The 16,949-nt window shown below is 33.4% G+C and overlaps 1 protein-coding gene across 1 annotated transcript; it reads right to left on the reverse strand.

The window, feature by feature from the left end:
- Nucleotides 1-652: 652 nt before the first annotated feature.
- On the reverse strand, nucleotides 653-1,306 carry LOC138349287 (agamous-like MADS-box protein AGL80). The gene has a single exon (XM_069299607.1). The coding sequence runs from the start codon at nucleotides 1,304-1,306 to the stop codon at nucleotides 653-655; it is 654 nt and encodes a 217-aa protein (XP_069155708.1).
- Between the last annotated feature and the right edge of the window lie 15,643 nt (nucleotides 1,307-16,949).

Raw genomic sequence — 16,949 nt, forward strand, 5'->3', positions numbered from 1 at the left:
CAAAGGTAGAACAACAAAAATCAGAAAAATTTAACAAATAAACATACATGCTGATACTATTAATAATTGTTACGTTACAACTTTTAATTATAAACAATCAAACTAAACTAGAAGACATAAATTTTTTTAACTGACTAAATAAAAAAATAATAATGTATCTTTTACTTCACCAGATTATTTTAAAATGTTTATTTTATAGGTGTTCTTGATAATTTTCCTTAATGTTAAAATTCATATTCAATTTTATATGTATGGTTAATTCATCATTAAAAGCTGAGAAAGAAAATTTATTAAATAAATAAATCAATTTATTCAACGTTTAAAGTGTAAAAGGATTTCTTGGAAGTCATGCAAACAGAAACATTTTTCTGGCAACTAGAAAAACAAAAAATGAATTATTAAATAAATCACAAGTTCTTAAACATGTAAATTTTCATATATTTAATAAGTTACTAAAATATCATATTTTGAAAATTAATTCATCGAACACGACATACATAAGACACATAATATAATGACATAATAAAACGGATGTAGAGAATCCTACGACATACTTAAACATACAAAACCTAAGAGACACAAATTTTTTAGGGGACAACGTGAACAAGCAAAACAATACAAATAAAAAGAGATATATACTAGTCCAAAGCCTTTATTCATTATTGGAGGGGTTTGAATCTTGATCATTAGAATTGTTTAGTGAAAGGTCATCCAACAATGTAACAAAATCATCATCATTCACGTTTAGTAAATGAACCAATGATGGACATTGTGGAATGTCAGTAGAGTTATGGTAGTTATTCATTTTAATTGATGCACCCCTTGAGGGGATCTCAACTAAAGGATCCATTTGTGGTGTCATGGGAGTAAATGGAGGATCTTTAACTGGGGAAGGCATTATAGATGTCATTGTTATTGAAAGAGTGGATTGAGGAACATTTGATGTAGACCCCTCGTCACCACCATTCTCTTTCATAGTTTCACGTATTAATTGAAGGTTCTTCTTAATCACATAACTTAGATCGTTGAGATAGAAAAGATTCATGTCAATGTAAATAATTTTTCCATTCAACACTTCAAGCATGTCATTTGTAATTTCCTTGATCCTATTTTCCTTTCTTACCTTTAGTTGTTTTTTCTGCAACTTCTTGATTCTTTTCTTGGTGAATTCTTCCTTGTTCACCATATATTTTGATCTCTCCAATGCTTCAAATTCTTTAAATTTTTGAAAAGTGTTGATTGGTAAAACAAGATTGGGAAATACCTTAGGTTCATTACTATACGGACTATATATGACAAGAGCCATTTCAATGTCACAAAGAGTGCTGAGTTCTTGTGCCTTTTTCAATAACCCTATGTGTCTTTTCTTGTATGATACTTTTCTTTCCGTTTCATTTTCAATCAAATCAAATATTACTTTTTTTCTAGGCATGGCTAATGAAGATGTATATTAGGATATATGTGTATGTTAAAGAATGTCTTTGTTGATGTTCTTGTAGTTGTAGTTGTCTTTGCCTAAGATTCAACCTTATATATATAATGAATATTTTGAGTTGTATAATTTTTGGTTAGTTTGAATTATAGAATTTCTTAATATAAACATAAAATCATTTTGGAATAGATTTAAATGAAAGTATACTATCTTGAACTTTATGTTTTTTTTATCTGGTCTAATACAAGCCAATTATTTTGAGTCAATCTTATTATCTAAGGAAAAGAATTAGTGTTGTTGAAGTTTGAATAACTAGTATCCACAATACACGGTCGTAAGTTTATAAAAATCGTATAGAATTAACCTACTATTTTTTTCAATTTTGGAAGAAATTATATTCAGTATAAATTTTAACTACTTTAAAATATTTAAAAAACTAAATCCTACCTAATTTTGTTTTTATTAATGTATGATATATAATAACCAGTTACTTGAACTTTAGTGAAATATTTTCCTAAATTAGTTTGAAGGTAAATCAAAATTCCAAAATTGTACTAATACTAATTAAAATATTGTGTTAACACATAATTTAAAATAAAAAGATAAATTTTATTATTTTGAAGAAATGATTTGTCATGACCCAAGTTCTTAAATCATCATTCCCCAATTATAATAATTCACTAGTAGTAAAGCTAACAATACCATGGAATAATAAGTAATAATTTTAAGTGTAACAATTCTTATTCTACGTGTACTTTTTCTATTTACGTGAAGCTTATAAATTTCCTTGTTGTATAGTTCTGAACTGGGTTTCCTGTGCGACTAGAGACAATAGAATAAGTTTAAATTGACTTGTCCATGGATTTATATGGGACATAATTAAGTTCACGTCGATTGAAGAATTTAAACTTGAAATCATAAGGTGGCATGTAAGGCTAGAGTAGAAATTGAGATAGTGTATATAAGTTTAAGTTATGTTAACTGTATTCTTGCTTACAAATAAAATAAAAATATTGATGTGCTTGCTTGACTTCACTAAGATAGTAGTGACAAATAGGTGCATCACCTACATTGACTTATTGATATGTTAAAGGACCAAATAGGTTCATCACCTACTAAGACTAATTTGACCATGTTATTGGGTCAAGTATACTATCTATATCTAGCCCAAGTTGAATAAAAAATACGGGAAATATATACAAGAAAGGCCCAATCTTTTCAAGCCCACAAATAATAATTTGAATGGACAAGTAAGTGCATCACCTATAACACCTCGTATCCAAAACAGACCAAAATCTAGATATTCAGAAAATCTACCGTTGCAGTTGACGGTTTCAATTGATGGACCGTAGCCTAACAGACGGTCCATCTTGGACATCCATCGATGGAGTTAGAAATCTCCAAAAACTCAGCCAGGAAAATTTGATTGAGTGTAGAATGATGGACGGACCTACAGTCCGTAGTCTGTGTCTGTGAATCAACACCCCGTTCACCCACTCTCTAATTTTTACCACAATTGACAAGCATGGATCTTCATTTGATCTACGGTCCATAAGTCTGACCATAAGTGAAAATTAACAAATAATTTGGGCGGAAATGCAGTTGGGTAAACTTAAATTGATCATAACTATTATCACAAAATGTATTAAGTTTTCTATGACATACCCAGTGATAGATAATTGAAATAGTTTTCCGTAGACACCAACCTTGATAAAATCAGACCTCTGAATAAAAAGTTATGACCATTTTTTTGTAAAGGCTTCTCTAAAAGATCCAACCTAAGGACCCAAACGACGGAAAGTCGATTGAACGAAGAACAGTTAGTCCAGGTCATTTTTTTGTACCGACAACAATTAACTAAGGGGTCTTTTGGTCTTTCCCCACTTTATTTGAACCCTAAAATACGTCGTTTTTACCCTCAATAATCAATTTTTTCTGTCAGTTTACGCCTTGAAACATAATTAAACCTTATCTAAGTCAAATCATTAATCAAAAACCTAGAAAATTAGAAGCAATAATGGATAAAAAGTTCAATAATCCTAATTCAAGAACACAACAAGGTTCTGTACGTTCAAGTCTATAAATCCTAATATTTCTCAGTGGAATTCATCACCACATATGTGGGATTTCACTAGTCGGTTCCTTTTACCCATTGGGTCCTAGTTTTAAGTCAGTTCTTAATTGTCTTATCATGATTAAACATAGGATTACTAAAATTACCACAAATCATCATGAACTTGTTAAATATATGTTCCAAAAAAGATAGTAAAGTTATTTATATTTATCGCATGACTTTGAGAACGCTAGCTTTGTATTTTCTTTAGTTCTTGAATTAGACATGTTAGGTCATATATTTTGGTTATTTAGTTATGCATTCCTTAGTTATTAATGCATCATTATAAGATTAAATGTTGCACTCTCACTTTACATGTTCCGTTTAAGCTATCCGGTATTTACATAAAATTCAATCATAATGTCATAATCATTTAAATCATTGGGTGTAGCATAATACAGAGTTGGACTAAGGTTCTGCTTACACAATTAGTCGCAGAACTACTAGTCATGTTGGTTCTAAGTCCCCTCTGTGGGCAATTAGTGTTGTAATCACACCATCATGCCTTTATACCTCTGGCAAGGTTAATTGGGTCGTCTCGATAAGGCATATACATCGGACTCCACATTTAACTTATGTGTTTTATTATAGGTTATTAGTGTCTCCCATACTTTATTAAAACTCAATTGCATTGACCATTTATCAATATATCCAGTCTTCATTTTCTACATGTTATAAATTGGTCATTACATCTACTTAGCTCAAAATTAAGTGAATCATGTTCAGATTACTATACTTATTTTGTGCTTGTTCAATTATATTTGATTTCAGCTTTATTCCATCCTAAATGACCAGTACCTTCAAGTATTGACACATCTGTGCGCTACATTTTCTCATGATGTAGGTTCATATTCTCAGCATCAAGATCACTCTTAGATCGATCTCCGATCTCCTGTTCAGCAGTTTCAGTGGTGAATCCTCATTCTCTGAGTAGAATAGTCATGAGTTTCCTTTCAATATTTTAGTCATTTAGTTTCAGTTTTTGCTAGACTTAGCTGGGCTTGTTTCGGTATTCCTAGTAAATTTAGAGGCTATTTTCCGACATAGTTTTATCATACTAGTGAGTAAATGACTTCTTTGTATTAAACTCATTGTTTTCAAATAGCTCAGTTATAGAATATGGGTGTTCTCAATCTTTACAGATTAAACTATTATTAAACTCCGCTTTAAGTTTATTATCTTTTGTATGCTAATGCTCATGCCAGCAAGGTAAGCTTGGGATCACTTGTGGTCGTAGGTTCACTCTTCGAGTCACGGAGGTAGCTCGGGGCTTGAAAAAACTTGGTAGCAGAGCACTAGGTTTAGGAGTCCTACGATGTCGGAAAATACCGCACTAAGTAAAGTCCTTCTCATGGGTTTGAAGTGCAGCACATATAATGAGAGGGAGTCTCCTATCGTGTGTAAGGTATAATTTTATTACACTCTAACTTGATGTTCTACGTTTCAGATCATGCCTCCTCATAGAGATAGCACTAGCAATACGAATGCCAAGAATGCAAACGCAGCTCCTCCGGTCCCAAGAAGTCTCCAATGCTGAGTTTGGAAATGCTATGAAGATGTTGGCTCAAAGTATGACCAACTAGAACAATTGGGTTCATGCTCCTTTGAATTCAAATGGTAAATCAGCAACCGAAAGGGTCCTTTACATCGATACGATGAATCCTCCAGAGATTTCAGGATCACAAACTAAAGAGGATCCTTAAAATTTTGTGGATGAGATCAAGAAGATCTTTGAGGTAATGCAAATCACCGGGAATGAACGGGTTTAGTTGACATTTTATTAGTTGAAGGATGTTGCTCCTATCTGGTACACTCAGTGGAAGGAAAATAAGGGCACATATTCAACACCATTACTTTGGTTGGTGTAGTGAGACCTTGCTGGACAGGTTTTTCCCAGCAAAGTTAAGAGAAGCAAAAGCCCTTGAATTAATGAAATTAAGGCAGGGTAAACATGACAATCTAAGAGAATAGATTCAAGTTTAAGCAACTCTACTGGTATGGTCCTCACATGGTTGCTGACTCCAGGGTTTAGATGAATAAATTCTTGTATGGAGTGTTAGATTTTGTGAAAACTGAGTGCAAAAGAGCTATGTTACTTTGAGATATGGACATCTCAAGGCTAATAACTCATGCTCAGCAGGTTGAGAGTGATAAGCTTATGAAACAGGCTAAAGGACCATAAGAAGGCTACAAATGGGAACAATGAATATTCTCAGCTGAAATCGGGTGGTGGAAATCGCTCATAGAGACAGCAAAAGTTTTCACGTCCAGCCCCTTCGTCAGCAAGAGTTCCATCCTCCAAGAACAGGTACGACCTGAAGGGTAGAGCACCAGTCTCTAAGTCTCATGAATATTTTTTAGGCACCAAGACTTACCCCACTTTCCCTCAGTATGGTGACGAAAATCCGGGCGAGTGTCTCGCAGGAAAAGAAGGATGCTTTGAATGCGGCCACTCGCGTCACATGTTGAGGGATTAAACTTCTTGACAGGGTCAAGGAGGTTGTAATGGTAGATCTCAATCTACAACTGCATCAGCACCAATAAATCGCTCGACTCAGTAGAGTTACTCAACTAGTACAGGTGGCGGTCATCTCCAAAACAGGTTGTATGCTCTTAATGGCTCGCTAGGATCAGGATGGTTCTCTTGATGTAGTCACTGTACATTATGTGTCTTTTACCTTGATGATTATGCATTGTTCAATCCAGGGGATACTCTTTCTTTTGTAATTCCTTACATAGTAGTCTAATTCAGTGTTTGTCCGTAAACTCTCTTAGAACCATTCTCAGTATCTACTCCAGTCAGCGACCCAGTTATATAACAATAGGATATACATGACATTTGTACAAGTTATTACAATCATAACTATATAATGATTTCAAGAAAATAACTATTATCTATATTGGGAAATTCCTAATTTGGTGTTGATAAATTGGATATAGTCAACCCCCTCCCTCAAACTAACGTTTTATATCACAAAACATGAGTTTGAAAAAAATTATTGTGTCTACTTCTTGATATGGTATTTGTAAATAAATCAGCCAGTTGATCTTTAGAGGATATATATAGTTTAGGCTAATACTCCAATCTTCAACAAGTTATATAACGTAACATCTATCTTCTTGGTGTTTTCATGATGAATGAGGTTTGTTGCTATTCTGATTGCACTATCTTTTTCGCCATACAATGTGGTTGATCCTTTCATTCATGCAAAGTTCTAATAGCAACCTCTACAACCAAATAATATTATAGTCGTGACACCCTCAGCGTACACCCTGGGCGGGATAGTAACTTGAGAACCCATATTTTCACCAAGGGAACCGTTGTCCTAACTTAAATACTCAGCAGAAGACTTTACTAATCAAAGATAACTCATATAAAACTTAGAATGTTATAAAGGAAAAATTCAAATAGAAATTTAAGCAAACTCTAGTCTCCACATAAGATAATGATAATGAAAAGACTAAAGAAATATAACTAAAGGTCTATAATTTTTCTAAACAAAACCAATATTGTGACAACATCCCAGATAAGATGATCCCTCCAGAAAGCAAGGAGGTACACCAACTTACTCTGAGTGCTTAACTGGATCAATGATACCATTGATGTTGATCCGATTACATGTGTCTGCATTAAAAAAGATGCAGACCAAATGATATCTGTTCATCAAATGTACGATTCTATAAGGGGAATACTAAACATATCATAAACTTTAATGTAATTTTAAAAAAAATTACCTTCACTTTACTCGACTTGTGAAAAACATAACTCAATAAGAAGCAATAAAACACATGCAATGTATAGAAAGCTTTTTAAATAGTAGAAAGAAACTCAGTTCATTAAAAAATTCAATAACATACTAATCTTTACTCATTCAATAAAGTAGTATAGTTTCTTTGGGAGTTTCTCCAACTGATAACAACCACTATGAGCCTAACTGCTGATACAACATCTTGCCAACACTTTCAAAACTGGGTATACATTTCTGTCATATTGGTTGCCTTAACTAAGTTGATACACTAGTTTATATTAAAAATCACTAAGGAATCATCTATCAAATATGATCATTTACTACCCATGATGGTTACATGGTTTATGGAGTCTTGATTCAGTATCAACTCCCGCCCCTATACCCTTGCTCAATAAAACTCTCAAAATGTACTTAGCTCATATGTTATTAAAATAATTTTCTTTATTTAGTCTTGCATAATTACTCAAAACTTATCTTAAAATCACTTTTGAAATTGATTTTATCCTTTCTTGCACAAATGTGAAAACATTTCTAACTTTTGGGAATATTTAATTCCTGTATAATCTTTTCAGAAATGAACTTAACTCTTAAGAATCTAGTAAACTCGAAATTTTAGTAGTAAGGAAAGGTTAAAATGTTTGTAAAAGTCTTTTTCAAAATAATTAACTTCACTTGACTTACATTTTAACTAGACATGACTCTTAACTTTCCTTGAATTGAATTATGGTCAAGGTGCATGATCTCATGTTTATGGATGATTTAAACATGTTAAAATGTACGTTAGAGAGTTTGAAATAACTAGAAAATATAGGCATGATACTATGGAACTAGTATGAAATAATGGCAGAATACTAGTAAAAAAAGTCCCTGGAACTCTAAGAGGCGCAAGAGGCAAACCTTTGAAATTTAAAGACAGGATCAGGGTGCTTTGGCTTGAACGAAGCCCCAGAGCCCAAAACTAAGTGACTTATTTTTGGGGATGTAGGAGAGATGACTACCCAAGACACTCCTCTGCTGCTCCCGGACATTGTTTTGTCGTTTTCAACTCGACACTCTCTAATTCCACATGGTTCCTTCCCAGAAGCTCGAAATTAGTTATACCCTCAATATATACTAGATTCAACTCATTATTATACCCAAAACATAATACAAATATCTTGTAAAATTGAACAATACAACTCATAATAATTCAAAAGAATTTAATCAAGAACTCAAAGTAATTAATTTATAATCCTGTACTTCACTAATATAATCGTGATTGGCACACTGGTGAACCAACCCAATGCAATGTGATCTCACATACTCGTAGAATTGTATACTTGGAGAATCCAGTATACATGAACGTTCTCGTCTTAAGTTTTTGCTTCTTGTTTCTCCTATTTTTTATTTTCTCCAAGCCCTAGCATGAACATAGGCCTTTCTAAAATGTCTAAAATCTTCTTTGAGCCAAATTAAACTCAAAAAAATAAATTAAAGTAATTGGGTAAGGAAATTACCTAAATAACCTTTGAAATTTCTGATTAGACTTTAATTATTTGAATAGCCCGACATCAAATGGGCATATCTCACTCATACGAACTCGAAATTGTAAAAACTAGGAGGTGATGGAAAAATTATTCCATGATATTTTCCTAGTATATTCGGAAACTCATCTAAATCATCCTGAGATAGTTCAGTGTGCCAAAGCGTTATGGAGAAAATCATATTATTAAAGGTGATCCCTTAAGGCCAAGGCCGATATGATGTCCCAATATCCTTACTTTTTACTTCTACTCCGACTCTAGCTTGAGGTAATGAGCTCCTCTTGGCTTGTCATATGTTTTAAAATCATGTGTTTTATGTGTTTCCATGATTTTCTTATGTTTTGCATGTTAATGAAAATTTTGTGCTTTCAAGAATATGATTTTAAATTATTGATTATCCTCATCATGTTGTGCTTTGGTTGTGTGTTCCCTATAGATTCCATGAGATAATATTATTACATGGTTTAGCTATGCTTTTGAATATGAATTTTGCATATACGCTCCATGTAATTGTGTTGAACATGCTTTTAACTTTGAGAAGGAAGCCCCTCCGTGAAGATGTGGAATTTTAAATTTTCACACATATTAGTTTGTTAGGTGTATCTCCTAGTTTCCTTATGTTTCATTTAGTATGTTTAGCTTGGAATAATAATTATTCCTTGGTTAGGTAAATTTATATTTGTTGCATGAATGAACGGTTTCAAGTCTTGAGTTGTTTCAGTTAGAACCTAGAAGGTCAAACCAGGGCTAATTGAGATTGCAACAACAAAAAAGGGAGGAACTTTGGTCACACATCACCAAGCACTACCTCACATCATACGACCACCGTGAAGATTTTGGGTGAGGACCATGATTCATGGAGAGGTTTGTGGAGGGATAGGCACTAGCTAGGCTACACTGCACCAAACAAGACCCTTCCAAAAGACGGCTTCTGAGGGATACCACGACAATGGGAAGGGTCATGATCCTATTATAGTCGTAGGGGGAGAAAGAGTTTGAACCATAGCGACTCGTCCAAGAACCAACAAGAGAACCTTGGCTCGTGGTTCGAACTACGATTCTTCAACCCTCACATGGTCATGTACTAGTGTACTATAAGTTGACTGTTAATTGATCTTTTCTTTTTTTTACCAGATCAAATCCATGTCATATTCCCTATGTCTATGACCCCTATATAACTTATTTTAACCCCAAAACTCATGTGTTCAAGTAATTATTTCAAAAATCCAAAACAAATCCCAAAAGTTCTTCCTCTCAAACAATTCTCACTCTAGAATCTTGAAGAAGAAGATGTTTAACATGAAGAAGAAGAAGAACAAGAAGAAGAAGAAGAAGAAGAAGAAGAAGAAGAAGAAGAAGAAAAGGAAGAAGAAGAAGAAGAAAGATATTCAATCTAGGGTTCAAGATCAATCTTCTATACTTCAATTATTTTGGGCTTTGATAGTAAGTTAAGATAGTTTTCATCCTTGGAGTTACCAAATTCTCAAATTTCAAAAGGTAGAAATTTTCAATTTATTGGGGTTTTCTTCAATTATCATAGGTTCTCTTCAATGTTTATTTAAATGATTAAATTATGTTAAATTTAAGTATAGTTTGATGAATTTATATTATTTTATAATTATATCCCCATTAAACAATTTAAACACTCTTGTTTTTAAGTAATAAATCATGTGATGTGGGATTTTTTATGTAAAAGGAGATTTTTATTATATTAAGCATATATTGCTAGATTTAAATGATGTTATGATGAAATTCAAATCTAACCTATGTTTCCTAAGTAATGACGATTGAAAATGGGCTTTGACCTCAAGATATAAAATAATGAGTATTGCATGTTCTTATGAAGTTTATGCCATTGTTTTATGGGTGCTCTAAGAGTAAAGTACCCATGATGACGTTGTTGTTGTGTTATTCAAACGATATTCTCATAAACACATATAAGCATGATCTAGAAGGTCTTCTCACATAATACGATTTCTTATATTTGAAGGTTTTCTCAACTAATTGATTCAAAGACTAAAAACATTTGCCAATACATCATGGATAGGCAAGGTGTTCTCAATAATGGTATAAGGATTTATCTATTATAATATAATTCAAGACTTGATAACTATGTTGTGGCTTTCATAATAATTACCGGATGGATATCTATGTAAAATGGAATCCCCTCCGTACTAAATGTGGGGTTTCTACAAGCAATGTATTGAGATGAAAGCTCTTTCTAATAGAGGACATGTTTTCTAATAGCAATCACCTTATATATTAGTTATGATCCGCCATAGATTTTATGTTCACTTAATCCAATTAATCTAGAACTTCATGGTTCTACATGGGCAAGTACAACAACCATTTTAGGTATTTTGTAGACACCAGGGTATTAATGTTATAACCCACATAGTCTTTGAGTTGGTTAAGGCTAATTCTTCAAATTTATGATGAACAAATGATACTTCAAGAAGTACCACACATGCGTTCAAAGGTTTTTAAAGATAATATGAGCTTTCACTGGCCATGTTTTATGACGTGTGTATTTGAACCCTATTATATTATGTTTTATTTTGTTTATTTCCATGTAATGAACTTAAGTTTCTTTTATCACGTTTTAAATATTTTTATGCACGGAAATCACTATTGGTACATTCATTTGTTTTAATGCATACTCTTGCCTACATTTTTTCTGGATCTCCTTGACTGTCGTTGTCATCAATTTCTTAGCTTATTGTTTGACTTTTGGGATTTCTAAGCTTTGTTGAGTACAAACCCTCCGAGGACAAAGTTTCATTGTATAAAGTTTATTTGATGTAATTTTTTTGGGACATGATTTATGGGCTAGGCTCAATTTTATTATATAAGATTAGATGGTTATGAGGAGACAAGATCTCTACAATTATATTTTTTATTAATAAAATGTTTTGACTTTGAAATCTTGTTTCACTCTTATTGTTTTATTTCTCATGTAATCAAAACTAAATGTTTTGTATGTAATTTTTTGGGGTTAGAAGTGTCATGTTACATCTAGGGGGTACCCCTAGGTCTTGAAACTTATGAAAGTAGAAATTTTGTGAAATATTAGGGTTAAATGTGAAACGAACATCCCTAAAAACTAGTATTTGATATGCACCAACCTGTAACAAAACGCTTAGTCTTTTTTTAATGTTTATATGTTTCAAATGTTTAGTAATAAAGAATATAGATTTTTAAATATGGTAGTTATTTCCAACAGAGTTACGTGTAAAAAAAATTTGTTGACATAACAAAGGGAGAACAAAAAAATGAGAAAAGTTTAACCAATGAATATACGTGCTGATACTATTAAAAATTGTAAGATTACAAAAATTAATTATGAACTATCAAATTAACCCAGAAGAGATGAAATTTTTTAACTTACAAGATAAAAATATGATAATGTGTCTTTTACTTCACCCTATTATTTGAAAAATTTAATTTTACAGATCTTCTTGATAATTTTACTTAATGTTAAAATTCATATTCAATTTTAAATGTATGATTTATTCATCTTGATAAGCTGAGAGTGAAAATTTATTCAATACCTAAATCAATTTATTTAAGATTTAAAGTTATTATTTTGTTTATCGCATGAATTTCTGAACCCTAGCTTTGTATTTTCTTTAGATCTTGAATTACACATATTAGGTCAGATATTTTATTTATTCAGTTATACATGCCTCAGTTATTAATGCATCACTATAAGATTAAATATTGCATTCTCAATTTACATATTCAAGTTGAGGTATCCAATATTTAAAGAAAATTCAGTCATAATATTGTAATCACTTAATTAATTAGGAGTAGCATAATACCAAGTTGGAATAAGGTTAAGCATACTCAATTAGCCCCAAACTACTAGCCAAGTTTGTTCTAAGTCCACTCTGTGGGTAATAAGTTAATTGATCACGCCAGAAAGCCTTTATGACTCTCGTAAGGGATATTGGGTCCTCTCGATAGGGCATATACATCAGAATCCACATTTAGCTCATGTGGTATTATAGGTTATTAGGGGCTCCCTCAGTTTAGTTAAACTCTATTGCATAGAAAATTTATCAGTATATCCAGTAGTAAGATTCAGCATGTTATAAATTGGTCATTGCATCTGGTTAGCTCAAAATTTACTATATCATGTTCAGATTACTCTACATGCTTTGTGCTTCTTCAGTTACGTTATATTTAAGCTTTATTCTATCTTAAGTGTTCACAACTTTCAAGTATTGACACATATGTGCGCTACATCTTCTTGTGAAGTAGATTCATGTTCTCACCATGCAGATCACGCTTAGATCAATTCCAGATCTCCAGTTTAGTATATTCAGTGGTGAGTCCTCATTCTCCAAAGACAATAATCATGAGTTTCTTATCAATCTTTTAGTCATTTAGTTTTAGTTTTTGCTAGACTTAGATGGGATTGTAGGAATATTCCTAGTCAGTGTAGATGTTATTTTTTGACATAGTTTCATCTTAGTAGTGAGTTAATGAATTCGTTGCATTGAACTCACTGTTTTCAAATATCTCGGTTAAAGAATATTGGTATTCTCAATATTTTCATATTAAACAATGATTTAGCTTTCTCATTCAGTTTATTATATTTAGTATGTTCATGATCATGCCGGCAGGGTTAGCATGCGATCACTTGTGGTCGTAGGTTCCCTGTCCACGTCTTGGGGGTATCGCGGGTTGTGATAAAACATTTATCAGAGCAATAGGTTTAGGATTCCTATGATGTCTGAAAATGCCGCACTAAGAAGAGTCCTTTTCATAGGCGTGAAATGCAACACTTCTAATGAGAGGGAGGCTACTAAAAAGTTTTAGGAAAAATTTACTTTCTTATTACTCTTGTCATGCGTAAAATATGATTTTATTCCTATCTAACTTGATATTCTACGTTACAGATCATGCCTCTTCACAGAAATAATGCTTCCAATGTGAACGCCAGGAATGCGAACGGAACTTCTCTGGTCCCTAGAAGTCTACAATGCTGAGTTCAGAAATGCTATACATATGTTGGGTAAAGTATGACCAATCAAAACAATCGGGTTCATTCTCCTTTGAATGCAAATGGTGGATCAGCAACAACAAGGGTCCGTGTCTTTTTTAGGATGAATCCGCCTGAGTTTTTAGGATAAAAATACTAATGAGGATTCTCATAATTTCATGGATGAGATCAAGAAGATCTTTGAGGAAATGCAAGTCACAGGGAATGACCGTGTTGAGTTGGCATCATACCATTTGAATGATGTTGTTCATATCTGCTACACTCAGTGGAACAAAAATAGGGGCACAAATGCATCTCCTATTACTTAGGGTTGGTTTGGTGAGATCTTTATGGACAGTTTTTTCCCAACAAAGTTGAGAGAAGCAAAAGATCTAAAATTCCTGAACTTAAGGCAGGGTAACATGACACTCTAAGTGTATGGATTACATAATCTCAAGGTATGCGGCTCACATGGTTGCTAACTCCAGGGACTAGATTAATAAGTTTTTTTATGAAGTGTTACATTTGGTGAAAACCGAGTGCAGAAATGCTATGTTATTTGGAGATATGAACATCTATAGGCTTATGACTCATGCTCAGTAGGTTGAGGCTGATAAGCTTTGGGCATAGGCTAAGGAGAATAAGAACGCTAAGACTAGGAACTATGACTATTCTCAACAGAAATTGGATGGTGAAAATCGCTAAAACAGCCAGCAAAATTTTATAGCTCTAGCCCCTTTGTCAGCTAGTGTTCCATCCTCTTAGAACAATTATGAACAGAAGGGTAAATCACCGTGCTCTTAGAATTAGAAGAGTGTTTTAGGCACCAAGACTTACCCCACTTGTCCTTAGTATGGTAAGAACTATCCGGGCGAGTGTCTCGCATGAAACGGAGGATGATTTGGGTGCGGTCAGTATAGTCACAGATTGAGGTATTGTCCTTCTAGAGAGGTTCAAGGAGATGTTCATGGTAGGTCTCAATATATAACTTCATCAGATCGAGCAAGTAGCCCAACTCAGCGGGGTAACTCATCTTGTATAGTTGGCGGTCAGTCCAGAAAAGATTGTACGCTCTTCAGGCTTGGTAGGATCAAGAAGGTTCTCCTGATGTAGTCACTGGTACGTTACGTGTCTTTAACCTTGATGTTTATACATTGTTTTATCTAGGGGCTATTCTATTCTTTGTAACTCCTTACATAGCAGTCTAATTTAATGTTTTTCCATAATCTATTATTCTCATTCTCTCCTACAGTCGGTGACCCAATTATAGCTAGATAGGTATACAGAAGTTTCCCTATCATAGTATCTCAGAAAGTTACCTCAGTAGATCTTGTAGAGATAGAAATGGTAGACTTTGATGTCATTATAGATATAGATTTTTTAAATTCCTGTTATGCCTCAGTTTATTGCAGAACTGGGTTTTTTTTTATCTTCCAGATGATCCAATCTTAAAATGGATATGTAGTAGCTTAGTGCATATGGGTTAATTCATTTCTTAAATTAAGGGCAAAATGATGTTCTGTAAGGGTTATTTGTATCATCTAGTTCGGGTTAAGGATTCTACCCAACTATTGAGTCAGTTCCTGTAGTCTGTGAATTTAAAGAAGTGTTTCCTAAAGATCATCTTGTAGTCCCTCCTGAAAGGGAAATCGACTTTTGAATGATCTCCTACTAGATACCCATCCTTTTTTAATTCCTCCTTACAGAATGGATCAAGCAGCGCTTAAGAAATTTAAAGAGCAGTTCAAAGACTTTCTAGGTAAGGGCTTCATAAGACATGGTATTTCAACATGGGCTGCGCCAGTGTTGTTTGTAAAGAAAAAAGATGGTTCTTTCAGAATGTGTATTGATAATAGATAGTTGAACAAGGTAATAATCAAGAATAAGTATCCCACAACCAGGATTTATGACTTGTTTGACAAACTTCATGGTGCTAACCATTTCTCAAAGACAAACCTCAGATCAGGTTATCATCAGCTTAGAGTTAGAGATAGTGACATTCCAAAAACAACCTTAAGAACTCGGTATGGTAATTTTGAATTTGTAGTTATGTCTTTTGTACTAAGAAATACTCCTGCAACTTTCATAGATTTGATGAACAAAGTGTTCAAACAGTACTTGGACTTGTTCGTTAACCTCATTTAGTCTAGGAATGAGGAAGATAAAGCGAGTAATTTGAGAATTATTTACAAACTCTCAAGGATTAACACTAATTTTCTATGTTTAGCAACTCTGAGTTCTAGTTGAAATTTGTTGCTTTCCTTGGTGACATTATATCTAGTGAAGGGATTTAAGTGGATTCATAGAAGTAGATGAAGTGAAACAATGGCCAGACTTACATATGCTACAGATATAATATGTGTCTTAGGTCTAATGGGGTATTATACAGGATTCCTGGAAGGATTCTCACACATAACCATTGACTAAATTAACTGAGAAGATGGTCAAGTTTCAATGGTCAGATGATTCTGATAAAATCTTCACAGTATTCAAAACTAGATTGTCTACATCTTCTTTGTTGACTCTACCAGAGGGTTCAGATGATTATGTGATCTATTGTGATGCATCCAAAATTTTCCTAGGTAGTGTGTTGATGCAGCGAGATAAGTTTATCGCATATGCCTCTAGATATCTTATGGTTCGTGAGAAGAACAATCAAACCCATGACCTCGAGCTTGAAGTAGTTGTGTGTGCATTAAAGTTATGGCAACATTACTTGTATGTTGTTCATGTAGATGTGTTCACTGATCATAAGAGCCTTGAGTATGCTTTCACCGATAAAGAGCTGAATCTTCGCTAGATGAGATGGCTTGAGTTCCTTAAGGATTATGATATGTGTTTGCATTATCATCCCTGTAAGGAGAATTTAGTAGCATATGCTCTTAGTAGATTATCTATGGGTTGTGTAGCCCACGGTTAGAAAGAAAGGAACGAGCTAGTGAAGGATGTTCATAGGCTCGCTCTCTTAAGAGTTCACCTTATGAGCATATCAAACAATGGTATAAAAGTTCAAAATAGGGAAAAATCATCTTGGGTAGTGGGGGTTAAGGAAAAGAATGACGGTGATCCAATATTGCTTGAACTTAAGCGTGAAGTCCAAAATCAGAAAGAGTGGACGTTTTCTCCCAAGGTTGATATGGTGTAC

Source organism: Solanum lycopersicum, chromosome 6 (genome assembly GCF_036512215.1).
Source record: "Solanum lycopersicum chromosome 6, SLM_r2.1".
NCBI classification, from domain to species: Eukaryota; Viridiplantae; Streptophyta; class Magnoliopsida; order Solanales; family Solanaceae; genus Solanum; species Solanum lycopersicum.